Source organism: Bombus impatiens, unplaced genomic scaffold (assembly GCF_000188095.3).
Source record: "Bombus impatiens unplaced genomic scaffold, BIMP_2.2 scf_0132, whole genome shotgun sequence".
NCBI classification, from domain to species: domain Eukaryota; kingdom Metazoa; phylum Arthropoda; class Insecta; order Hymenoptera; family Apidae; genus Bombus; species Bombus impatiens.
In genome coordinates, this window is record NT_176551.1 from 70,237 (window position 1) to 94,083 (window position 23,847).

General features: G+C 39.4%; 2 protein-coding genes across 4 annotated transcripts in view; one reads left to right on the forward strand and one right to left on the reverse strand.

Annotated features, from left to right (window-relative positions):
• LOC100746087 (profilin) overlaps nucleotides 1–5,915 on the forward strand; it is an 8,405-nt gene extending 2,490 nt beyond the window's left edge. The window contains exons 2-3 of one of the 3 annotated variants that reach the window (XM_012381377.2): nucleotides 1,652–1,937; nucleotides 3,174–5,915. In XM_012381377.2, coding sequence (XP_012236800.1) covers nucleotides 1,652–1,921 — 270 coding nt within the window. In that variant the 3' untranslated portion in view covers nucleotides 1,922–1,937; nucleotides 3,174–5,915. The remainder of the gene's footprint in view (nucleotides 1–1,651; nucleotides 1,938–3,173) is intronic. The other 2 variants (XM_012381378.2, XM_003486729.3) reach the window with 2 other exon arrangements.
• A 1,405-nt stretch (nucleotides 5,916–7,320) lies between these two features.
• The window catches only part of LOC100748400, a 57,645-nt gene continuing 41,118 nt past the window's right edge, over nucleotides 7,321–23,847 (reverse strand). Inside the window, exons 13-15 of the mRNA XM_033318966.1 lie at nucleotides 17,067–17,129; nucleotides 13,178–13,311; nucleotides 7,321–12,632 (exon numbers count right to left, since the gene is read on the reverse strand). Of these exons, the coding sequence (XP_033174857.1) occupies nucleotides 13,223–13,311; nucleotides 17,067–17,129 (152 nt within the window). The 3' untranslated portion in view covers nucleotides 7,321–12,632; nucleotides 13,178–13,222. The remainder of the gene's footprint in view (nucleotides 12,633–13,177; nucleotides 13,312–17,066; nucleotides 17,130–23,847) is intronic.

Here is a 23,847-nt window from a genome sequence, read left to right on the forward strand (position 1 = left end):
CCCCCCGATGTAAATTTTACTAGATATTCCTTGCGTATACATATACAACCATAGAATCTTTTTTCTAAGGATACTAAGGTCTTTCTCTTGTCATTTTCGTCAATCAATTGACAAGACATTTAATTTTTTTTCATAATTTTACTTTTCACTCGCAAGCATAATCTCGAGTTCTAAGAAATATATCGAAGTATTTTTGGGATATGCATGATTTGGAAACAGTAAAATTACGTCTTAGTTTCTGAGAAAGAAAGGCAATGCAAAAGCGTAGCGTGTTTGGTTACAAGGTAAAGCAGTTCTTTCTTGGATTCGAAGAAAGGCTTTACGCGAAGAAAGACGGCGAAACGTATAGATAAAGGTCGCCAGCTGCACCGTGGCCTCGCGCGCGCACACACACTTTCCGGCTACGAATGCCAAAATGGCGATGCCGGCCGGGCAGCAACCTTCCACAGTATCGTACCTGGAGTCTCAAAATGAGCGTTTTGCCGCCTGACCAAAATTTTTCGTAGAATCTTGCTTTTTCATTCTGTCACTACGCTTCATCTTTTCATGCTTCGCAATCTACTTTACCCTCGGAGTACCTACCAGAATTTTGTTAAATTTTTCCACAAGTATATTTCGAGAGATTCGAAGTGGAGTAGATAATAGCTCGAATGCGAAAGTTAAAACAAAATAATTTAAATTATATCTATGTGGTAAAATGAGGTTAGATTGCCATGAATAATGACGTTTTATACAAATTAACAAATTATCATGGAGTTCTAGATAACAGTGATACTTTGAATTTAAATCCAAAACTACCGTTTCGAGTTATTTTTAAACACGAAAATGTCACGAGGTCGTCGACGTGCGGCCACAGTTGCGAGCGAATCCTTTCTCGCGGTAATTATACTTTGTGGAAATTACGATAGGTTTTGGCGCAAGGTAGGATTACGAACGTTGCCCAATTTAATGTAAGATAATTTCAGACGACCTTGACGTTCGATAAACGTATCCGATTACGATTGTTAAATGTGTCTCCCCTTATTGTTCTGTTATCCGTTAGTGGTACTTTATTAAATATCCTATAATTATTCACACACAAACATATGCGCATACGTGCGCGCGCATAGCGCTCATCTGTTTGCCATATAAATACCAGAAAAATATTTTTAATTCTAAATCTTAACCGCGTTGAAAAAATGAAAAAAATAGTTAATTATGAGGTTAATAGTTTAACATTTGTATGATGATGATCGTGCATCAGAAAAGCGTATCACGCGGTGCAATTTTTCTGTAACAAGGTGAGTCGTTATCAAAAATGATTATAGATAGAGATATGTTTTCTATGTATCTATATCTGATACAAGTGGTATCGCAAGAACACCGATTAATCTATTTTGTCATGTTTGCTAAACTTCACTTTTATATCTGCTATACACAAAAGCATCGATATGACTTTAGTGGATAACAGGAACGACAAAACAATGTAAAATCGAATTCTATCAATTTCTATTTATATAAGTCGTATTTACATTGCATTGTACAGGGGATTTATGTTATATTATGTATAGGGGAGACACAAAATAAAGAACTGTACTTATGCACTATCTATCATTTAAATATGGATTTGAATTGACTTTTGTACGAAGATGAAAATAATTTCTGTGCATAGGTAAGTAAAGAAGAGTTGACAAAATTGGTCCAGGGATTCGACGAGCAGGATATTCTGACGTCGTCGGGTGTTACCTTGGCCGGCAACAGGTACATTTACCTGTCAGGTACGGATCGAGTGATAAGGGCAAAGCTTGGCAAAGTCGGCGTCCACTGCATGAAGACGACGCAAGCGGTAGTTGTTTCTCTTTACGAAGACCCTATACAGCCACAGCAGGCCGCATCGGTCGTTGAAAAACTCGGGGACTACCTTGTGTCCTGCGGCTATTAGGTTGGTATATACGTACGTATGTATCATTCGAGTATATGTATCCTTAGGCTTCGAATATAGTAGGGCAGCGAGGAGCGAGGATAACGGCGAGTAGCAATGGGCTCTGAAACAATTCGAATTGAAATTCAAGTCTGAATCGAAACTTTTAAAAGTTTTAACCTTCGAATCCTGTTTGAACTGGTTCGAATTTGTCGCCACGTATATATATAATACAGATAGGAACTTTTCCAGATCACATCGCTAATCATCACTATCCTCGCTTCTCGCCACTTCACTATAATCTCATATTTAGTACATTAAACCTTTGTCACGTCTCTGTGCGGTAGTCACCATGATATAGGTTATGTCGAGGTGATAGATTAAAACATCGAGTGGCAGCACCGATTGTTGACACGCAGAATCATAAGCAGCATTTCCACACTTTTTGATAGGGAGAATTGAAACAAAGCCTTTTGTGCAATCCTGATTACTTTATGTTTCGGGACCTTATCTTGTTAGGTATAGGTTAGTTCGCTCGAACGCGTTGACGGTCGATTACTGACCAATTTCGTAATCTCTTTGTATCGTGATGGCTACTATACGTGTATATTTTCAGTGCATGAACCACACGCTACATAGTCTTGAAAAAATTTCCAGCCGAACGAGACGAACGGTGAAATTCAAAGATATTCGTTACGCGCGTACGAAATGACACATGCATAAGTGAGTCACTCTCGCATAATTTCAGTCGACCGCTTTGGCTCGATGTATCAGTTTGCCACGATGACTAATCACGGATTTGCGCGCGTCCCTCGTGCTTGGATCGCACACTGAGAAGCACTGACAAATACGTACTTCTTTTCTACCAGCGAAAGAACAGAGTACGCGTGTTCTTTGTTTGAGAGCTATGAACTAGATAGAGAACATAGAATAGAAATTAATCACATGTAAAACATTACATTTACTATTGAATTTTTCTTTAAAAAAAAGGGAAAGACGCTATACATAATTATATAGAGGATGGGGCATAAAATGTGACAAATAGGTTTTTTTTTACAAAACTGACTTTCTCATTAAAAAAAAAAAAAAATAGATTGGCATTAATATTTTATCGCTTGAAAAATGTATCTGGCATCGAAAAAACGAAAATAAGTAGATTTTATTTTCCACTTTCCTCCCCCACTCTTTCTCTTTTCCTTCACACTAACTAATTAATTGTGTTCGTACAACAAAATTAACAGCGGGATGTTTTCCACTCTTCTTTTTGTTTCAGTAACCTCTGGGACCCAACATAAATATCTAATATTAATATTAAACGATACGATCGATTATTTTAATGAACAGCGAATGGAATGCGTCATGCCGCACGAGTCGCGCCGGAACTGCCGCAAGCTTGCCGCGCGACATTCGATGAAGAGCAACAACTACATCAGCAACAACACCAGCAACACAGCTATCATATTCCAGTCGTCGTTCTCTCCTCTTCGATTCGGCCGATCGACGTTCGGGGAACAGACGCACGCGCTCACGTGTGCGTAATAACTTCCGAAAAAAGCTCCTAAGCATTTACTTGGAAAATGATCGCGCAAATTGTAATCGATGAAGGGCGGTCTTTTCATTGTTTTCGTTTCATCGTAGCACCCATGTTTCGAATTTTTATGTCCGTTTGTGTATTCACGACCGAGATAATGTCAGTACTATAACGACAGGAATTCCGAAAGCTTCGATGAAGACAAAGGAAAAAAACGCTTTTTTACAATTGAATAATAAAACGAAAAATTATGAACCGCAAGTACCATGCAGTTTTACATTTATACGCACCATAACAACAGATAAGTATTTACCTCAGAAGTGATAATGACATATACAGTGAGCCGGGATGAATTAAACGAGGGCAAAAAGAAGAAATATCTTTTATTTGCGAACGATCGTATTATGTCGATTCGTTGACGGAGAGACAAAAATACACGAGACGCATGCATTAAGTATAAGAAATAATGATAATAAATAATAGTAAACTATTGCGTGTTAGGTTTACAGTCTTTTTTGTAGAGAATGAAAGGATGTTAGAGACGGTGAAAGAAAGAGAGAGAGAAAGAGAGAGAGTGCGAGCGTTAGAAAAAGTTTGATGGAATAAAAGAAGAGGTGATGATGGAGAAATGGGCGTGAAAGAGGAAGCGAATGATCGAGAGGTAACTAACGAATTAGAAAGAGAGGGAGTGAGCGTGTGAGTGAGAATAATAAGGGAAAAGGGGGAGGTAGAATGTGAATGAAAAAATTAATTTCAAGGATTGAAGAATCGCGAAGAGGGAACAAGGGAAGCGGTGTCTGGAAATGTGTAAGAGAGCGCGATAGAGGTATAACACCGATGATACGGAATAAGATGATAAAAGAGGCAAAAGCGAAGTGAAGCTACAGTCGATGAGACAGTTGACAGCAATGGTGGCGGTGAGAGGACGGTGCGGACGATGCAGGCAAAAGCGCGGTAGGGGGTGAAAAGGCGTGGATTGATTGTAATCCTGGTTGGCCTCTCCCTCCCCCATCCAGATCGATACAACCCTTTTAACTATTTACTCTCTTTAATATTGCTATGTGTAAGAAGAATAAAACAAATCGGGGGATGTGTCACTTATCGATAAGAGGAAGAAATACAGAGAAAGAGAGAGAGGGAGAGAGAGAGAGAGAGAAAGAGAAAGAGAGAGAGAGAGAGAGAGAAAGCGAGGGACAGGGGTGAGAACTGGAACGAGAAAAAGAGTCGCAAGATGTACACCAAGATAATATAAATATATAAATATGACATTTTCAAGCGCGCGTGGCATGCATACAAAACACAAACACGATTGCGAAAGTTGAAAGGTAGAACTATACACGGAACAAGAATACACATATAATTCGATTTTCTATAATTTCTATATCTTCATTTATTCATTTACATCTTAGTTTTAGTTTCTTCTTTTATATAATCAGTGTTCCCTATCTAACGCAACTGATTATAATCGACGATAGTCTCTTACGTTTGATACGTGGATCTAATAAAAAATCAAATCTATGAAAATAAAAATTTGGACTTATATAAAAACATATTTGGAAGAGCAACGTATTTCTCCTTGGCCGTGTAAACGTTTTTCATTCGACTAGCGCAGTCTTCTATAAGTTATACCAAGAAGAACACCCCCGCAGTCGTATACAGACGCGCATGTACACACACACACGCACACATACACACACATCTAATACACGATACCGCTATCATTTATTATTACTGTAATATTACTGCTACTATTATTATTATAACTGGTTGCTTGTCGATTCGGCTGGTGTCAAGCAGCAACCCAAACTACTATGTAACGATTTTTATTGATAACAAAATAAGGAATAAACATTGAAGTAATAATTGTAATAAAAAGGTAACTCCCAGGCGTCGTTGAAATATTCGCATCCGCCTCATGCTTTTAGCTTTTACTTTTTTGTTTGGAAAAGGATATATATATATACACATATATATAATATATATTTTGAGATCCTTACGTTTTATGGGGAAAAAATCGTTCTCGTTATATCGAGACCAACAATGCGACGATTATATACATACGTACTACATTTTTCGTGTCTTATCGAAACTGGATCGAACTCAACGGCCGATAAAACCACTTTCGACTTTTTGAAAAAATAATATGTACACCAGAAGATGGTCGATGTTTATGGTTCGAGAAAGGCAGAAATAGAAAGCAAAAGCGGGTGGGATAGGGGGATGAGTGAGGGTGTTGCGTGCGCGTCGAGCACGCGCGCGCTGGGACGCCTGTGCGCGTGAGAGCGAGAGAGAGAGAGAGAGAGAGAGAAAAAGAAAGAGAGGGCTACATATTTGGTTGGTTAAAATTAGGTATATAACTTTGTAAAGCCGATATACTTGCTCTTAAGATTTTTTTGCAAATGTCGACAAGAAGAATCTTCAGAATCGTGACACACGAATAATGTTTAAGGAAACAATAAATTTGTATAAAGCGGTGTAATGAAACACCTTTTGTTTTCATTCATTCGAATAACGTTCAAAATAGAGAAATTATCGTAGAATTCTATGCCTCACGACTGCATATCTCGCGGTGATAAAATAAACGATAAAAACCACGTCCTTCCGCGACCATGAATAAGATTAAATCACGCGTATGTAACTTCCGGTTCTCGGTTTCTGGACGCGTTTATTCTCGTTTCAAAATGATATTATTTAACATACATTATTGGGAAATTACACTTACCTGTACGTGGAATAGAGATTTCTCATGTAGTGCATATATACAGCGTGTTTCATCGTTTCCCAATGTTTTAAAGGAGTTGGGTGAAGAGCTAAAGTGAAAGGGAAGAGGTTCCTGTAAATCAAGCGTGAAAAACAAATCGTTTATTCGAATAAACGGCATCAAAGCCACCAAGCATACAAGGGAGTAAATGTTATTTTTACTTTCGAAATATGGTACTCGATAGTACTAAAATTTTGTTTATTTTTTTGTTTAATAAAATTAATTTCCTGCAAATACGTAGATCTTCGATCGCATTTTGTTGATTTTATCAAAAAAAAAAAAAAAAAACAAAACAAAAGGAAAGGAAGGGCGAAACAAATGGCTGTGTACCGAAGAAGATATCTATTTTGGTGTTCTAACTCGTGAAGCCTTTGATGTTGTTTATCTTACTAAACGTTCTTATTTCAAAAAAATCGGAGAATGGGATAACCTGCATATCATCGTATACGTGTACATGCATATGTGTGTGTGTATATATATATATATATATAATATCGGTTCATTTTAATTTATAAACCGTTATTTAATTTATTGGTAGATTAGAAGATTAAATAAAACTTTTTACAAAATTATCAAGAAAATTTACATAAAAATCGCTCTCGCTTACTCGCATTGATTTTGTTTCATCTTAAAAAACATTACTTCTAATTACAGCGACCAGGATCGCCACACTTTTATATTTTCTATCAATCAACGCTTTATAGCCTACTATTTTTAGATCGTTCTCGCGAAATTTATTCGATTCGCATCTCAGAGTAAATAATTGGATGATTCTCCAAATCTCTTTCTGTCATAAATAACGACTAGAAAGATCAGAATGAGAGGCGCAAGCCTTTTGCGGTGGAGAGAACAATTATATAGATATATCTATATATATATATATATCAATATATATATAATATATATATATATATATAAGATACAAACGAACGGATGGTCTCGGATAAATGTTACGTATATACGGAATTCGAAGGAAAGACTTGGATCGTAATTCACGAAATATGGTCGATATTAGTACCGAGGCGTCGAGCGCTTGATTTCGTCGAATGACTTTCCTAATCGTGCATTCGTAATCTTGCGTTCGTGCATTTGCGCTACTCATTTATTGCCATATCGTCTTTTTTATTCTTTTCTTTCTTTTTTAGTACCTTTAATCCTTGTTCTTCCAACGATGAAACGATAAAGCTATCGAATTTGTACTAAAATGTTCTCCTCGTTTGCGTTAGTCCTTTCACAGACTTTGTCCATCTACTCTGTGTAATCTACAAATCGTTAAAACTACGCGAAGCATACACATTTTATTTACCCGAGTTTGTTTCCGCTTTTGACCCGTTTCTTTTCCAACTTGTACACGCTCGTTTTCATTCAGGGAGACAAAGACTAGAAGAAACGATGCGCCCAACGAACCGGTCTTAACATCGTGGCTAGTTAAACAACAGTGGATTTGATAATGGCGTACACGAATATCGTATCGTATCGTATTACATGCCCGGCAACTTCCGTAACTTGGCTTTAGTGTGCACAGTGTGCGTCTCTTATTCTATCGGTGATGTATTGGAATTTCTCGAATACAATCATGTTCAGAACACATGTGAAAAAGGTTAATACGGGTGACAACGTTTCGATACTTAACTTTCGAAATGTCTCACCTGTTACCGGGATTAAAATGTTCAAAATCTGTGTTACACGAGTATCGCGCACATTTTTCCTTCGTATTTAACGCATATTTAACACGGGAAACACGAATGAGTCCCTCGACTCGTCTCGACTCGTTTCGAAACATTCGAAATTTTTTTCCGAAGAAATCCATCTTTCCCCTCGTTCTTCGTTCTATCTGTTCTTGGCTATTTGTCAAGAAAGTTTAGGCATTTCGGTGCTTCTCTCCTTTCCAAATGGGGTCTCCACGGCTAGCGGTGATTATTTCACGATACTACCCGTTCGAGGGAAACAACGGTTGTTTTGTTGAAATCGCAGATAAGAGGGAGAGAAAGGGAGAGAACAGGGGCAGGGGCAGAAGCAAACAAGAAGAAGAAGAAGACGAAAAAGAAGAAAATGATGGAAGATGACGAAGAGAACAGAAGACACCGTTGAAAAAAGTGATTGAACACGTACACGCGTGTGCGTAAAATGAGATATAGCATACCGCGCAACGCTGGGACGAAGATTGCTTTACAAACGTTCGTTTAAATGGCATTAAGTTTAAGTAGCATTAACCTTTATTAGATTACCTTTTAAGTTATCTTATTAGATAGGTGTGCATGCATGTCAACGAATGTGCGACAAAGCGGCCAGCGTGCCCTAGGGTTTTTGTAACTGTAGTACTTAGTAACAGTAGCAACGGTAACAGCAATAGCAGCAACAGCAGCGGTAGCAACAACTAGCACGCGGCCGATGCGTATCTCGAATGCCCATCGTTCTCACAGTCCTAGCTCGATCTTTTCACGGCGAAAAGATCGCGGAACAGTTGCTCTCTTCTTGCGTTCCTTTGTCACGTATCCTTATGATTCGCGATCGTTATTTACAAGTGCCACTATACATAGAGTGTGTAATAAAACCGCGTTAAAATAAATAAATATATCACGCAGGGAGAAAAAAGCGGTATCATAACCTATGTTGCGGCCGAGCGACGATTGCCACATTTCTTTCTTTCTTTCGTTTTCTTCTGTCTTATTTCTTCTTTCCTCTTCCTTGAAATTCCAGCGTCCTTTTAAGTCACGTGCTCGTGTTATCGCCCTCGTAATCGTTCCAACGATTTCCCGCTGTATTCGATATATCGAACAAGCCGCGAACGATACGATTATTTAAAATACGTTTTAAATAACCTACAAAGTGAAATGACGTGCAAACATGTTTCCACGATGAACACGATTCATAGGGAAATTCTGTTTCCGCGTATTTCGAAGGACGACGACGACAACGATCACGACCACGAACACGATGGAGAGATTCACGTTGTTGCGTTTGGTTGGCGCTTGAAACGAGGAAAGGAAAAGGAATTAGGAAATGAAAGAGAAAGGGAAACGATTGTTCGTTCGATTGATCGACTAAAATTTGCACTTAGGGGTTCGTACAAAATTGTATAAAGAATCGAAGTAAAATGAAATTCGAACAAATACCAAGAAATGTGATTTTCTATAGGTTTGTATGCGTTGGCCGAGTTGGCGATATATTGCGAAGGCAATCTTTGGCATTCAAGCAATTTTCCGATTGGAATCGACTTTGTCGATAATTCGAGAGGAGAATGTCGTCTGCTACATCCTATATCGAATTTTCCAATTCTCTACTAGATGTAATTTTCGCGAGAGTTATCGTTATTATCGTGACCATTTTGTTACATTACTGGCTATATAATCTTAATTCGCCTTCTATATATCATACAAATAGAGGATTATCGATAATAGTAATTGAGTAAGTAAGCAAGTAAGTAAGTAATTCAACCGCTAGTTCTAGATAACACTGATTACCGTTTCGTAACGATAACGCATTTATCGTCTTTTGCGTTTCACTTGCGTGTTTCAACGTTCTCTGCATAAGCATTATCATTTTGGTGATAGCGTTTCAGGATTAACAATGGTAATAACAATGATCGTAACAACAACCCTACGATAATAATTCAAATAAATAGCAATAATAATATTAATATTACAATAGTAAGTCCTTTTAGGTTCAGGAACTCGATAGGCCCAGATATGCAATCCCTGCGTGCCGTGAAAGGCGACTAAAAGGGAAAAATTATGATAATAAAGGAGGAAAAGATATAAATAAAACACAGTGGCAACAATTGTGGCGACGAAAGTGGTTATTGGTACTAATTATGTGTATTAAGTTGGAGCGTATGAAGTGTTTCCTCAAATTCAAATTTGGCGCTCTAATACCATCCATTCAATTTTGATCTATCGTCAATTATCAAACATATTATAAAATTTACCATAAATCATGTAAGTTTAACGTAATTTTTCATGTAAGGAAATTTATAATAAATATACCAAAATTTTATTATTATTTCTAGATAGCCAGAAAGTTCGTGTAATTTTTTATGGGCCTAAATTTTGAAAAAAAGTGGCACGAAAGTTGCTGAAAACCAACATTTAGTATTTGATAAAGTTAAACACAACTTTTATCCCATCTTGCAATCTTCCAATGCGTAAATTACCGAAAAAGAAGCTATAACCGAAGAAATTGATCTGAATTTTCCAGCCGATAATTCTTATAAACCTGGAATAATGACGTTAATTGATCATTAAAACAGAGCATTGAATCGTATAAAATATATCGATCGAAATCTTATTTGGCGGGACAGCATATTTCATACGTACCAACTTAACAACAGAAATGAGAAATAAATAACGACGAGGATGACAACAATGGTGGTGATGACGATGACGATGATGATGATGATGATACAGGTAATGAATTGCCGTAATAAAAATAGTTATTTATATGGTAACGTTGAAACTAGAGGGAACGTTTCGTTGGTATAATTACAAATTGCTCGAATAACAATAAATACGTATAGTAAATACAATGTGATTGCTTTTTACATGGTCATGATTCCGCACGTATTCGTCCCTCCGTGCGTTTTTCTACGCTTTCTTCTTTCTCTCTATTGCCTCTGCCATAATACGCGAGTAATAAACGCCGTCTAAAGTACACGTATGTAGATAACCGAGTACTCGAATACTTGATAACTTATAGTTTATTTGCTCTCTATAAACGTGCTGGCGTGTCGGATACACACAAGAAAGATGATGGGACAGAAACGCCTATGGTGTTCTGATGCACGCAATAGGTCGCAACTCGTCGACCGATCGTCGATAAATCGCAATGATCGTCGATTATCGATCGAGTCCGTCAATCAGAAAGCCGACTACCGTGTACTTTTTGGCATTTACTAATCAAGCAGTTGCCCATTCCAATCGACTCTGATCTAACCTTCCACCCCCGATGACATTAATAATAAGTCGTAGGACTTAATCGGTGCTGTTACCTCTGTAAAGTAAAAGTTTCGTTTAATCGAAATCCATCTAACAATTAGGTTAAGCCGTACAAAGCTTGCGATTTACCTCTCGAATGGAAAAACTATCGAACGTTTAACTGCTCGTGACGCGAAACTCAGCGCGTATACAAGTCTTGCGAGCAAATTCGAACCATCTTACCATTGAAAAATCTTGCTATATAGTGGTGTCGTGTCGGTTTTCTTCTTCTATGCGTTTCAGGAAATAGAAATAAATAGAGTAAACGAACGAGTCAACGGATCAACTGCTGCCGCTGTGTCGTTGCTCGAATTCTGTTTTATATCGCGTACTTCATGTTGTTTACACGACTTAAGTTCGATATAGATTCGATTTAGCAAAAGTCGATTTATGACTTGCTCGAATGATTCGAACAACGCCAGCTGGTGACGAAATCGACACGATTCGCGCAGCACTTTGCCTCGTTGCTTCTATTCCGCTTCGCGCTTTCGAGCAACGCGCTCGCACGAGCAAACGAGCTGTGCGAGAGGAACGAAACGATTTAGTATGGTAACGAAAACGTAACGTAGCGTAATCTCATTTGCAGGTTATCTTGTAATTGATGGTACAACCTCGACCTCGAGACAAGCAAGACCAACAAGCAAGTGACGATTCTATGCGACAAAATAAGTTGAAAACGTAGAGCACGCTTCTTTTGTCTTTTCACAAGCTCTATTTATTCGATCTTTGGAGAATTTGAGTTTAATTAATTAATATATATTTATTACGCATGCGGCCTTAATTCTAACATACATTTTGGCCAATCCTCCATCCAATTAATTTCTTCTTGCTCGATTCTATCAAACTAAAGATTGTCTTGGAACAGTTTAAAAGCGTTTCTTTGCTGTAGAAAATTAAAGACAGACGCATTAAAAATACGAGCAACTCTGCAAGGTTGTCTATGTTTCGACTTGAAGGATCTCGCTGCATACTAATACTCCTACTTGGATTTATATTTATCGCATTGCGTCAAGCAGAATAGACAAACAAGGCTTTAAATCAAAATATATTATTCTACATTTTCGGCTTATTTTTCGTATAGAACCCGCCCTTTGCTGCTCGTGGCATAATTTACGAAACAGCCTAACTACCGCATACGGCCGGATGTAACGAGAAACGGAAGGAATGGAAAGAAAATCTTTTAGCCGAATAGTCGGAGAGTGTTGAAGAAAAAAGAAACAAGGAGGGACAGAGAAACGTAATTAATACGCAAAAAGATTTTACCCACGGGCTGACGCAGCTTGTTGGACTCGGAGACCACCGATCGGGCGGAATAAAAGCTCGATGAAATGGACGAAGGAACGCGAACCTTGTCGCTGCATCTACCACGAAGCAGCACCGAGGTTACTGGACGATGCAACAGCAAGCACTGTGTGTCAAAGCGCTCGTAGCGACGTGGTGCCGATAATGGTGCTGTTGCCGTGGCGCCTGTCTCTGTCGTTGCTGGCCCGTCACCCTACCGCCTAACCTGGGCTATTGGTTCTCCAGCGAATAATGACGCGACCTCTTCCAGAAACCTTTGAAGAATCCTTTCTTCTTCGGCGCGTCCCCGCATTCGGCAGCTGAAGCAAAAATATGACGCGGCTCTTTCCCTCCTAATATATCTGTAGGCTTACTGTCCACCAAGCGTCTCTTCATAGAAGCGTAATCGTAGTCTATTATAAAGCCAAGTCCACACTGACAGACGATTGTCCGAAGACACGCTGTGCGCCTGCGGCAACTGTCTTCCGTTCTTAGACAGAAGATCCGCAGACGATTCACATTTGTCGGCAGATATGCATCTTCTTTTTCCATTGGAACGTTCGCGGGCAATTGTGGGCAGAATGAGCTTTTCACCTCTTTTGGCAGGCAACGATCCCGCTGTGCGATCGTCACACGATACATTTGCTACTTTACGTCGAGCCAAGACTAGAAAAATTTACCGAATGTCCAGCTGGATAAATTGTAAAGCACAAATTAAATAATAGTGGCGCCTGTCTCTGTCGTTGCTGGCCCGTCACCCTACCGCCTAACCTGGGCTATTGGTTCTCCAGCGAATAATGACGCGACCTCTTCCAGAAACCTTTGAAGAATCCTTTCTTCTTCGGCGCGTCCCCGCATTCGGCAGCTGAAGCAAAAATATGACGCGGCTCTTTCCCTCCTAATATATCTGTAGGCTTACTGTCCACCAAGCGTCTCTTCATAGAAGCGTAATCGTAGTCTATTATAAAGCCAAGTCCACACTGACAGACGATTGTCCGAAGACACGCTGTGCGCCTGCGGCAACTGTCTTCCGTTCTTAGACAGAAGATCCGCAGACGATTCACATTTGTCGGCAGATATGCATCTTCTTTTTCCATTGGAACGTTCGCGGGCAATTGTGGGCAGAATGAGCTTTTCACCTCTTTTGGCAGGCAACGATCCCGCTGTGCGATCGTCACACGATACATTTGCTACTTTACGTCGAGCCAAGACTAGAAAAATTTACCGAATGTCCAGCTGGATAAATTGTAAAGTACAAATTAAATAATAAAAAAAAAAAAAAGAAAAACGTCGAGCCAAGAAAGTAAAATCGAAATCACTGCAAGTCACGTACCGCCGTATCGTGGATGTGTCGTAACGAAGAAAGGTCATCTCCCATTTTTCCTAATCGTGTTATACATTTTTTAATACGCTAACAAATACGTCAATCAATATGTCATGACACTTTCAAAATTTACTCCTCGCCGTATTAATTAATTATTTATATTTACACGATATCTAATTCTACAAGTGGACATTCTACAAAGTAGGTGTTTATTATTGACTTATTAATGACTATTAATAGTCAGCATTTAAGAAGATTAAGGTAGTCTTTTCTTTGTATTTTAGGGTCGACGATGGTCACATTTCTCCAAAGATACATTTCAATAACCCGCTTGCTCCATCGCATCTTCGACTCATCGACGCCCGCTGGACAAACGACGTTGCCCTCAAACAGCGTAAAATGTCTAGATACATGTTTCGTCGACTGTCGGCGGACGATGAACGCAGACAATACCTGTCAGTGTAGACGAATGCAGACGTGACGACGATACGTCTACGCCGGCGTTAGTAGTCTGCCAAATGTACAGCGAGATACGTTTTGTCCCGTCGTTAAAATATCGAGCAACGAGAAAAACGCTCTCGTCCTATACCGCTACGCTAGTTTATAACGGCTGGAGAACGCGCGCCTCGATTTCGACGATATTAACGTCAATCGTCATAATGAAAACGCGTAACAACGAAAACGGTTCGCTGCTGTTTCGTGACTAGGTGCGCGTTACTTTGCAACGATCGTTGCATGAAAGCGTATTTACCGCGAGTAATCTATGAAACGACGTTTCGTGGACAGCGAGCCAAACTCTTTCTTTCTTACATGCTACTTCCACACCCATCCAAATCATCCGCATTTCTTTACCGATAAAAATTGCTCGCTTTGTAATTGAATTTTCTGTCGTCACGTGTTATATAGTTATAGTATGTATACTTGATTATCCGATTGGATTATTAAAATCCGAGTGTAGAAGCAAAGCTGGTACTGGAGCGACGCACCAACTGCGTCGTGTATTTCAGCCACGTTTTTACTCTCGCTATATGTTAATAGGGGAAGCGTTGGCAATTGTCTGTCGCCTGCATAATAATCGACGGCCTTTCCGGCCTTTCCTTCGAATCGACGGACGTTAAAAACCAGCTACGACCGTCGCCACGGCGGATACTCTTCCTCCATCTCTCGATGTGCTCCAACTCGCTCGAGAATATATCATATTCGGAAAATACAAACTCCATTGTATCCGTACGAAACGATTCTATCCTTCTGTTATATCTCTCTGTAATGATTAAAGTTCTCCTGGTTACCATCATATCGGTCCAAGTTCTCAACTCTTGTCCCGGTATCCTGGTCTGGTTCACGAATACAGTTAGCCGCGTTAATATCCATACATGCCACTGTCTCTGTATTCGTTGTTGATAAGAAATCGCGAGAAGAAGGCCATATCTCTGCGATGCCAGGAGCCGGAGAAAAGGGATAAAGCGAGCGAGAACGAGAGAACGGTGCGTATGGATCAATACCGATAGTGTGCAGCTACGTAGCGCACGTAGTACACGCAAATTGTTGGGTGTGTCTGATCTCTGTTACTTGACTAGCCAAACTATCCGAACTTGACAACGATGTTGCTTGTTACTGGCGAGAAATCGTGTCGTGGCAATGAACATACTTCTCCGAGGTCTTTGTTTAGAGTGTTAAGATTAGACGAAACGACCATAGAACATAGAGAGAGCAGGAGCAGCACTCGCCTACACTCGTTTAGCGTAAACGTTGGTCGAGCAATTTGTTCGTTGATGGTTTTACAACGATCAGACGAATATTCTTCCGGTGTTTCTAGAGTCCAGCAATCGTCAAAGAATCGATAGAATTTACATGTCTCGTTTACGCTTGAATTTTATTCAGCTCGCTGTAGACCTGCACCTTTACAGGCAAATCGAAGGAAACGTTGTTTGGCTTGTGCATAAAGTTCTTCTCTATCCTTCGTTCTGTTTCTCTTGGTAAGAAGAGCTTTTTCAAAAATAACCAAAGAATATTAATAGAACTGCTGTTGGCTGTTCGAGCTAGAGGCGAACATTGGTAAACTGCTGGTGGAAAGGGAATGGATATTTTGGAATGCCATGTGTGTACCGGTCATGTTACGTGTGCAAAGATGTATGCGTGTGCACACACACACAGCCATGTTCCCCCTCTACCAGCGATAAAATAAAAAACTTACAAACAAGTACTTACAAGGATAAGTATCCGTGTGGCATAGAACATGACCGAATCGTATCGTATGGTACAGGAAGGGCACCAAACTTGGATCAACAATTCGTCTTCTTAATTATACGCAAAGAAAAACTATTGAAATTCGAACAATTACACAGATCGGAAAAGTACGAGTCAAATTATTAATCTCACTATTGCACAATAATATTCCAGCATAACAGCGTTTTTATCACGATGATTTAATAGTGATTTTATTATTTTATCGCCTCGTTTTCAATTAGTTATTCCGCTCATTGTTAGTCTCTCCCTCTCTCTCTCTCTTTTTCTTCGTTTCTTCGATCGACTTTGCTGCACTTTTTGAACTGTATTTACATACATACTTTACATATTTTATGACGATGAACTTTATTCGGTTCATTATCGTATTTTATTGTTGGACCAGCGGCTTGGATATTCTTTAATACGAAACATAATTTACCGCGCTATTCGTGCATCGCCTGTTTAAAAAGTAACGAAACTCTATTTATAAAAGGTTTTTTAGATTACAGCTTTAAGCCTTCCATGCAGATCCCTCGGGAAGCGATACACCGAGAGAAGGGGACTTTTTTTCATTACTTAAGTCAGCTCTACGGACGTTCATCCTAGAGAACTTTCACTGGATTTGGATTAGTCGTAGCTTTCCCAACATTTCCAGCTGTACGAGAACTTTGAATTATTTGTTTGATTTTGAGGAACAGAGAAAAGTCACGCAAACCAGATAACGTTCCTTCTAATTCATTCGAATACTCAGAAGGCGCGAAAATAGCTTGTGAAAATGGAATACTCGTGGCAAGAACAACGAATAAATTATTACATGATACGCATGTCCTACTGGACAAGTTGTAAAATTTAAATAAATAAATAAATAAATAAAAAACATGTTACGAGTATAGTACTCGAACCGTACGAAGTGAACTTTCAATTATTGGACTTGAACTCATCATTAAAAAAAAATCTTCGCAACTTGACAATTTTAGCTGTCCGAGCTTCGGATTCCAGTTACCGATATGTATTATTTCAATCGTAAAAGTATGGCAAAGGCAGACGGAGGATATAAAACGCGAACTTACCTGCGTATGGGCCACACGGTGATGCATTGTCCTTTCCACTTTTGCCATCCTTGCTGCCACTTCCTGAAACAGCCGAAAACCAGTTCTGGTCTAAGAAAATGGAAAACGTTGTTTTCTTTCGAATTATACGGCTGAACGCAATGGGAAACCACAGATCACTACGAAAAAGCTAGCGAAAAATAAATGCAGTTAAAAAGTGTAACGTGGAAGAGGAGAAACGCGCGTACGAAGGACACAAGCGAGTACCAGATCACTCGTATAGCAACGTTTGCAGATAATCTTCAAGTACAGCGCGTGTTCCCCTTGAAAATTCACCAAATAAAATCGAACGGCTGCCGCATGCCAGGTAAGAACACGACACAGCGAGGACACGCTCTGATCCTAACGAGCAACATTTTTAGTTAAAGCCGCTTTCGAGCAGATTACACGTAGAATCTATCGATTCGTAAAGTAACGTGCAAATGGTTACGCAGCTTCGCACAACTTCTTCTTAATTCTCTAAGATCGTCTTAGCGTTAAACCAAGCCATACCAGAGTCCTTTGCTCCCTTTCCATCCAGAGTTTATTCGGCCACCAGTAATAACACCACCAGTATATACGTTCGCCACTCTATTTCTGGCAGGATAATAATAACCTCTCCATATCTTGTTTCAGCGGCTAGCTTTGGATGACAGGACGCGAGATCTTTGCCAACAGCTTTAACTTTGTAAACGACGCGACGATTGGAAATAAAATTGTTGGAGAGTCTGGCCGATCTGTGTCTTCGGTTTCTAGCGAAGGCGCCGTTTCGATTCAACGCTGCTGTCCTATTTGCTTCGTATCGTGGAATAACGTCACGGAAATTTCATCTTCACCGTGTAACTGTTGTAAATATTATCGTAAATTTTCTAGATATTGTACGAATTCTATTGTACGTTTTAACTAAAGGAAATCACCTAAACATCTGACTTATAGGCGTATACGTACGAAAAATCTTCTCAAGACAGAGTTCAACCGCTTCGAGGGACGCATATAACGAACGGATTTTTCCTCAAGGTCGTCTCTTCTCGAAATTTCCAGACATTTTTCAAGTATCTGTGCGTGAAAATGCCTGGTTGAAATTTTTATATTTTAACCCTAATTTTGTAACACTTTCGGGTCGTGTGAAAAACAAAGACGCTCTTACGTTTCCGTTTTCCCTTCTTGTCTCTGTTCTCCTCCTTTCGTACACTACATTTCAATTAAAATCGAATTATTCGAAGATGGTATCTCACTGGGGGTAGCCATCCACGTGTTATTTGCCAATTAAGTTAGAAAAATTTACCAAATGTCCAGCTGGACAAATTGTAAAGTACAAATTAAATAATAATAAAAAAGAAAATTAAAATCGAAATATCTTTTAAACTCTTCATTTCATAAATACAGATAAATACTTTGATACTTTTGCACGGAGAATAGAAAATTACGTTCATAGTGTGAAAACGATATATAGAGTTCTATTTAGGAAATACCGATGACCTTGAAATCTCCTTTCTCAAAGAGAAGAAAAGGGGAAAAAACGAAGCTGAGAGAAGATTCTTTCCACCGTTACACGAGTCCCTTCGTATGATTTAACTTCGCCTTGAGAAGCTTTTTCGTACGATCGTAGATAACGCAGGTATTCGTTTAGCCGAGACACCGGGTATATTAGATTATAGATTTTACAAACACGCCTACAAACATGTAATTCGATCTCTCCGTACAATATTTCCACTTTCCCATTTCCACGAATTTCTTTCTCTGATTAATAGTTCGTTATTACGATCATCCCACTAGATGACTTTAAAGAAAGTTGTACCAATAGCTGTTTAGGAATGACAAAGAGTAACAGAGAGACGACGAACAAACGAGCAAAAGAGTAAAAGAGGAAAAGAGCGCGAGAAACGAATGAGTTACCTTCGATCGAGGTCATGGTCGTGTCTAGGGTTCTTATTCAATGCCATGGTTAAGAGTCGTTACTATTATCTAGCACGTGACAATCTAGACGATAACGCGCAACTTATGGCTTAACCATGAAAATAAAGAAACCTGATCTATCGAAACGAAACAAAGAGCGTGGAGTCGGTCGATCGTGCCGATACGGTATTTTTAGTCGTTCCTCGAAGATGCAGACACTAGTTGCAATTTTATGTTCGTTGCGAGCCAAAGATAGCGAGAGTGAATGGGTTTGGCATTCGTGCTACAAGTGATTTTGTTCGCGATATTTATCTATTGATAATTTTCTGAACGACCGAAACGAGCTTCTCTCTCGCTTTTCATTCTCTATCTTTCGTCTACCGTTACTTTCCTTGTCCAACAGATCTCACAAAGAACATAACCTAACAAACAAACACTCACCTCACTAAAGAAATAAATCAATTAAATTCGAAGATGGTATCTCACAGGGGGTAGCCATCCGCATGTTACTTACCGATTAAGTTAGAAAAATTTACCAAATGTCCAGCTGGACAAATTGTAAAGTACAAATTAAATAATAAAAAAAAAACTGTCCTTGCGATTGCACTGCGGATTTCTCTGTGCTTATGCAAAATTTACAGGATACACTGATGCACGGAATACATGTAACGTACAGAATGCAAAAAATATACAAAATATTGAAGTATGTGAATGTTTGAGAAGTTTAAATGTACAAAAGTATACAGAATACATACAGTACACAAATATATATATATATTTAAAGTATAAAAGACACGAAATATATAAAATATCAAAGTATACGAATTTATAGGAAGTTTAAACGTAGTAAAATATAGAGAATGCACGTGACAGTACACCTTTTAATATTTAATAGATGAAACACATTTCATAAACATGATTTTGAATAAATATTTGCAGTCTACTCATCGCGTTAACACAGAACATACATAAATAACATAGCATATAAAAATTTTTTCGGTAGTTTTATAGCTGTGAGACGTAACGTAGGCGTGTATATTTTTCTATTTAGGAATAAAAGGAAAGAAGTTGGTATTTACGTTTAAAAAAAATGTCTTCAAGTAAATCTCCAGCCCCGGAGATAAGACGAAGGGAAGCAAGATTAAGTTTGTTCAAGGACAAGCGGAATCTCTCTTGGCAACATACTGAAACCAGCTGACATTCTAAATGTCCAAACGTTCACGACTCACAGTCTGGCGCAGTTTGCTCTGACCCATCCTTTTATGTCCCCCCCGCGCCACGCACACAGACGTACGCACGTGGGTACACTCCCTCTTTCTCTGCACACGTTCTCTCAAGTGATAACGACGAAAATTCTTCATTACCAAAACAGTTTCCTTCGACCTGTGTCAATGTTGAGAGTGAATTTTGAGACGGGTTATCAGCCGCTTCGGAGAATAACGAATGATACGGATAAGTAACGAACGATTTTTCAAATGCTTTTTTCTCAATTTGTCAACAGTGGTTGGAAATATGTACGTTGATTATTGAGAAACGAGAGAGAAAAAAAAAAGAGAAAGAAAAGAAAAACAGCGGATTTATCATGTAACTGATTGTGAGAGGATACAGTGACAGGTAGAGAGCTGAGAGCGAGCAAGCGAAATGCTATACCGGTTTTTGGTTGCTATCGTGCGACGCGACGTAGAATTTAATTTTATAGAGTAAGGTGTTTTGAGTTAATTTGAGTTAATTGCCGTATCTACGCAGCAGTTATTAACTGGCTCATTCTTCGCCTAGAAGCTTATATAATTAGGAAACTAAGAATTAATATAGCAAATTATTAATCCCAATTACATTTAGTCCTTGTAAATTTAAATACGAAATAATTTTTTAACGAAATATTTCACAGAAATAAAAGGACACGCAAAGGGGTAAATCATTAAATAAAAATATATAGATAGAATGTTTAAATAAATGCATGGCAATGTTGAACCTCAGATATACAAAACATTTTAACTCGTAGCTGGAACGCTCTCTTCTATTTGCATCATTCACCGAGTATAGAAACTTTCGTCAGATGTTTCTGACCGCCCGGTAGATCGATCTCGAGGCATTGGCAAATGCCACATGTATCATCAGCGAGTCCCTGCATGCTGGCAGAGTGCAATGACGTAGGTATAATTAGAAATATCGATGATAACAGTTATAGCACAGTTTCCATGAAAAACGTGCAGTCATCGAGCTGGTGGCCCAGAGAGAGAGAGAGAGAGAGAGAGAGACTCATCGATTAAAGTATTTTTCGTAACTTTGAAATAGCAAAAGATGAAGAACAAAAGGGAGGAATCAAAGAAGGGAGGTAAATGAAGGGAAAATATCGCGTAAAATAAAGGGGAAAGGAAAGAGGAGAGGGTGAAAAAAAAAGTGATAGTCCGGCAATTTCTATTGGGTGGAAAGTCTCACTGAGAACGCAGCTCGACGACCATGATACAAATTCCCGCTTTGGTAGGGATGGCATTTGGTCGACTACGGAGGGTTGCTAGACAGACCAACAGCAGACGGGAGTAACGATTGCCACCACCCCTGGTTCGAGTCGAGCTAGTCACCCCTTCCGTGTCCTTCCGGCTTCCCACGCGTCCCTGCTCTGAACCCAACCCGTCCAGCGAGCCGGCCGCTTACTAACCAAACTGAAAACATCCCCTCGTTGGTCAATCGCCTTTGCTACCCCATGCTGTTTTTCTCCCAATCATTTTTTTCAACGGTTACACGCTACGTCGTTCTGTTCGACCGATACTCAGCTTCTATATGGAGCGAAAAGACGAAGACTGGAAAGACGCCTGACTGAGGATCTACCGGAAAGTTAAGCGACGCCAAGCTATGCTATGTTTGCTATATTTGTTTCAGTGCATATTATGTACACCGAGCCGTTTTCACCGAAAGCTAAGCTTGTACTACGTTTTAGCTTCTGGTCGACTCGCTTCGGTATATGCGTATGCGTATACGTATGGAAGGAAATATTTTGAAACTTACGATTAGCACGGTACAACGTAGCCTAGCTCAATTTCCCGACGGATCCCACGCTTTAAAGAGGGAAAGCTGAATAAAGGATAAGCGTTATCTGGTTCGCATGCGCGGAAGCTCTTTTTCAGAGCATCGATACCGCGACGTTCTATAAATAAATAACCGGCGGTGATAAGACTGAAGGCACAGGGTTGCGCACATCCATGTTATTTTCGCTTTCTCTCGTTGTGTTCAGTGTTGGCTCGATCCGATGTATACGAAAATAGAAGAAACGCTGTATATGTATAAATTCAGATAAATTCTGAATGATGCTGTCGTCAGCAGGATGACGTAGAATACTCTTTGATTCTATTTAGCGTAAAAAAAGACAGATTAAGACACGGGTCGTTGACTCGAGTTGGTAATGTTGGATGCGTAACATTCGAAGAAAGAGAAAATGCAGTTCGGTCGACGCTATCTCCGCATGGATGAGTATTGATCCGTGACGCGCCCGTTTTCTCTATCGGCAAAACCAAATTCATGCTGCTTACAGCGAATTTACTCGTACATAATTTAGACGTATCCATCGTAAGACCGACTATACAGCATCGACTCATACATTCGTTCGTGTAAAACGTGTATGGTCGCTGATAAAGTGTCTCCTCTATAGAACCTCGTACGAACGTGGAGGCAATGAAATCGGAAACAGCATTGGAAGATGAAACGTCGCGCGCCGCGAGAAACAAGTGAACATTTTCTTCTATATGCGTAGTTGAATCAATAACGTGAACGACTGGTGGAAGGACGTGGGATGTATTGTTCGTACTAGGAGATATTTCGACGTGGAAATCGCGAGCTCCAGCAACGTCGCTAGTTTTCTAGTGAATCTTTAGCATTTACCATTCTTATTATACCGGTTCTTCGACTGCCCTAACCGGCCGGCGCAACGTTGCGCTATTCGAAAAGAGAAGAGCACACACCTTATCCACGTTACAAGACTCGAGAACAGGTCGACGACTGTGTATAGTCTAACCTGGACCGATATGATCGATTCTCGAGTCTCTTTACAATTCGAAACTGTATGACGATATAAGATAATGAGAAAGATTGATAAGTATTGAAATAGAGGGAGTGGAATGACATAAATGTGTTTTGATGATAAAATGAAAATTGAGTGGCCTCGTGGAAATGTACAAGCTAGCCTTGCAGCGTGTAACGCGGAGGAGGGAGGCCTTGTTCCTCTATCCTTCTTGTCTTGTACATTCATATTTTCAAGGTCAGTTGATTCGTCCCACCTAGTTGCGGAGCTTTCGCCAGATGGAACCACTGTACAATCACGACGCGACGAAATACACGTGGCTTACCGGAAACTAAGCTCCCCATTGGGAAAGATATGACAGCGATCGAAAAAAGAAAAAGATAGGGAAAAGATCGTTTTAATAATTGCGAGCAAAATTTGGAATCAATCAGTCAAACTGAACTAGAGAGGTCGTTTTTAATCGTTTAAGAAAAATGCAGTTTCAAGAAAAACGAACATCCTTTTAAAACTTGTACGCTTTTAAATTCGCGTCCTATATATTGTATAACATCTTCAAATTCCTATAACTTCGTTCATTTTACAATTTCGAAAAAGTCCTGTCATAAACTTATGCTTTCAGAAAACCTATACTTTTTAGAAAATGAGAAAAAGAAATCGATTGTTTACAAGTTCTAGGTTAGAATACCCCCAGGAGAGTTTTATTTATGTGGCAGGAGTACACATATAGCTGTAGCGCTACACAAACCTGTCAAAGCATCTTCCAAGTAATATAGAAAAAATTAGATTAAACTAGTAAAGTGTACTAAAGTAATAATTCGATCATCTGCAGCGTGTTAATGGCAGTATAAAAAT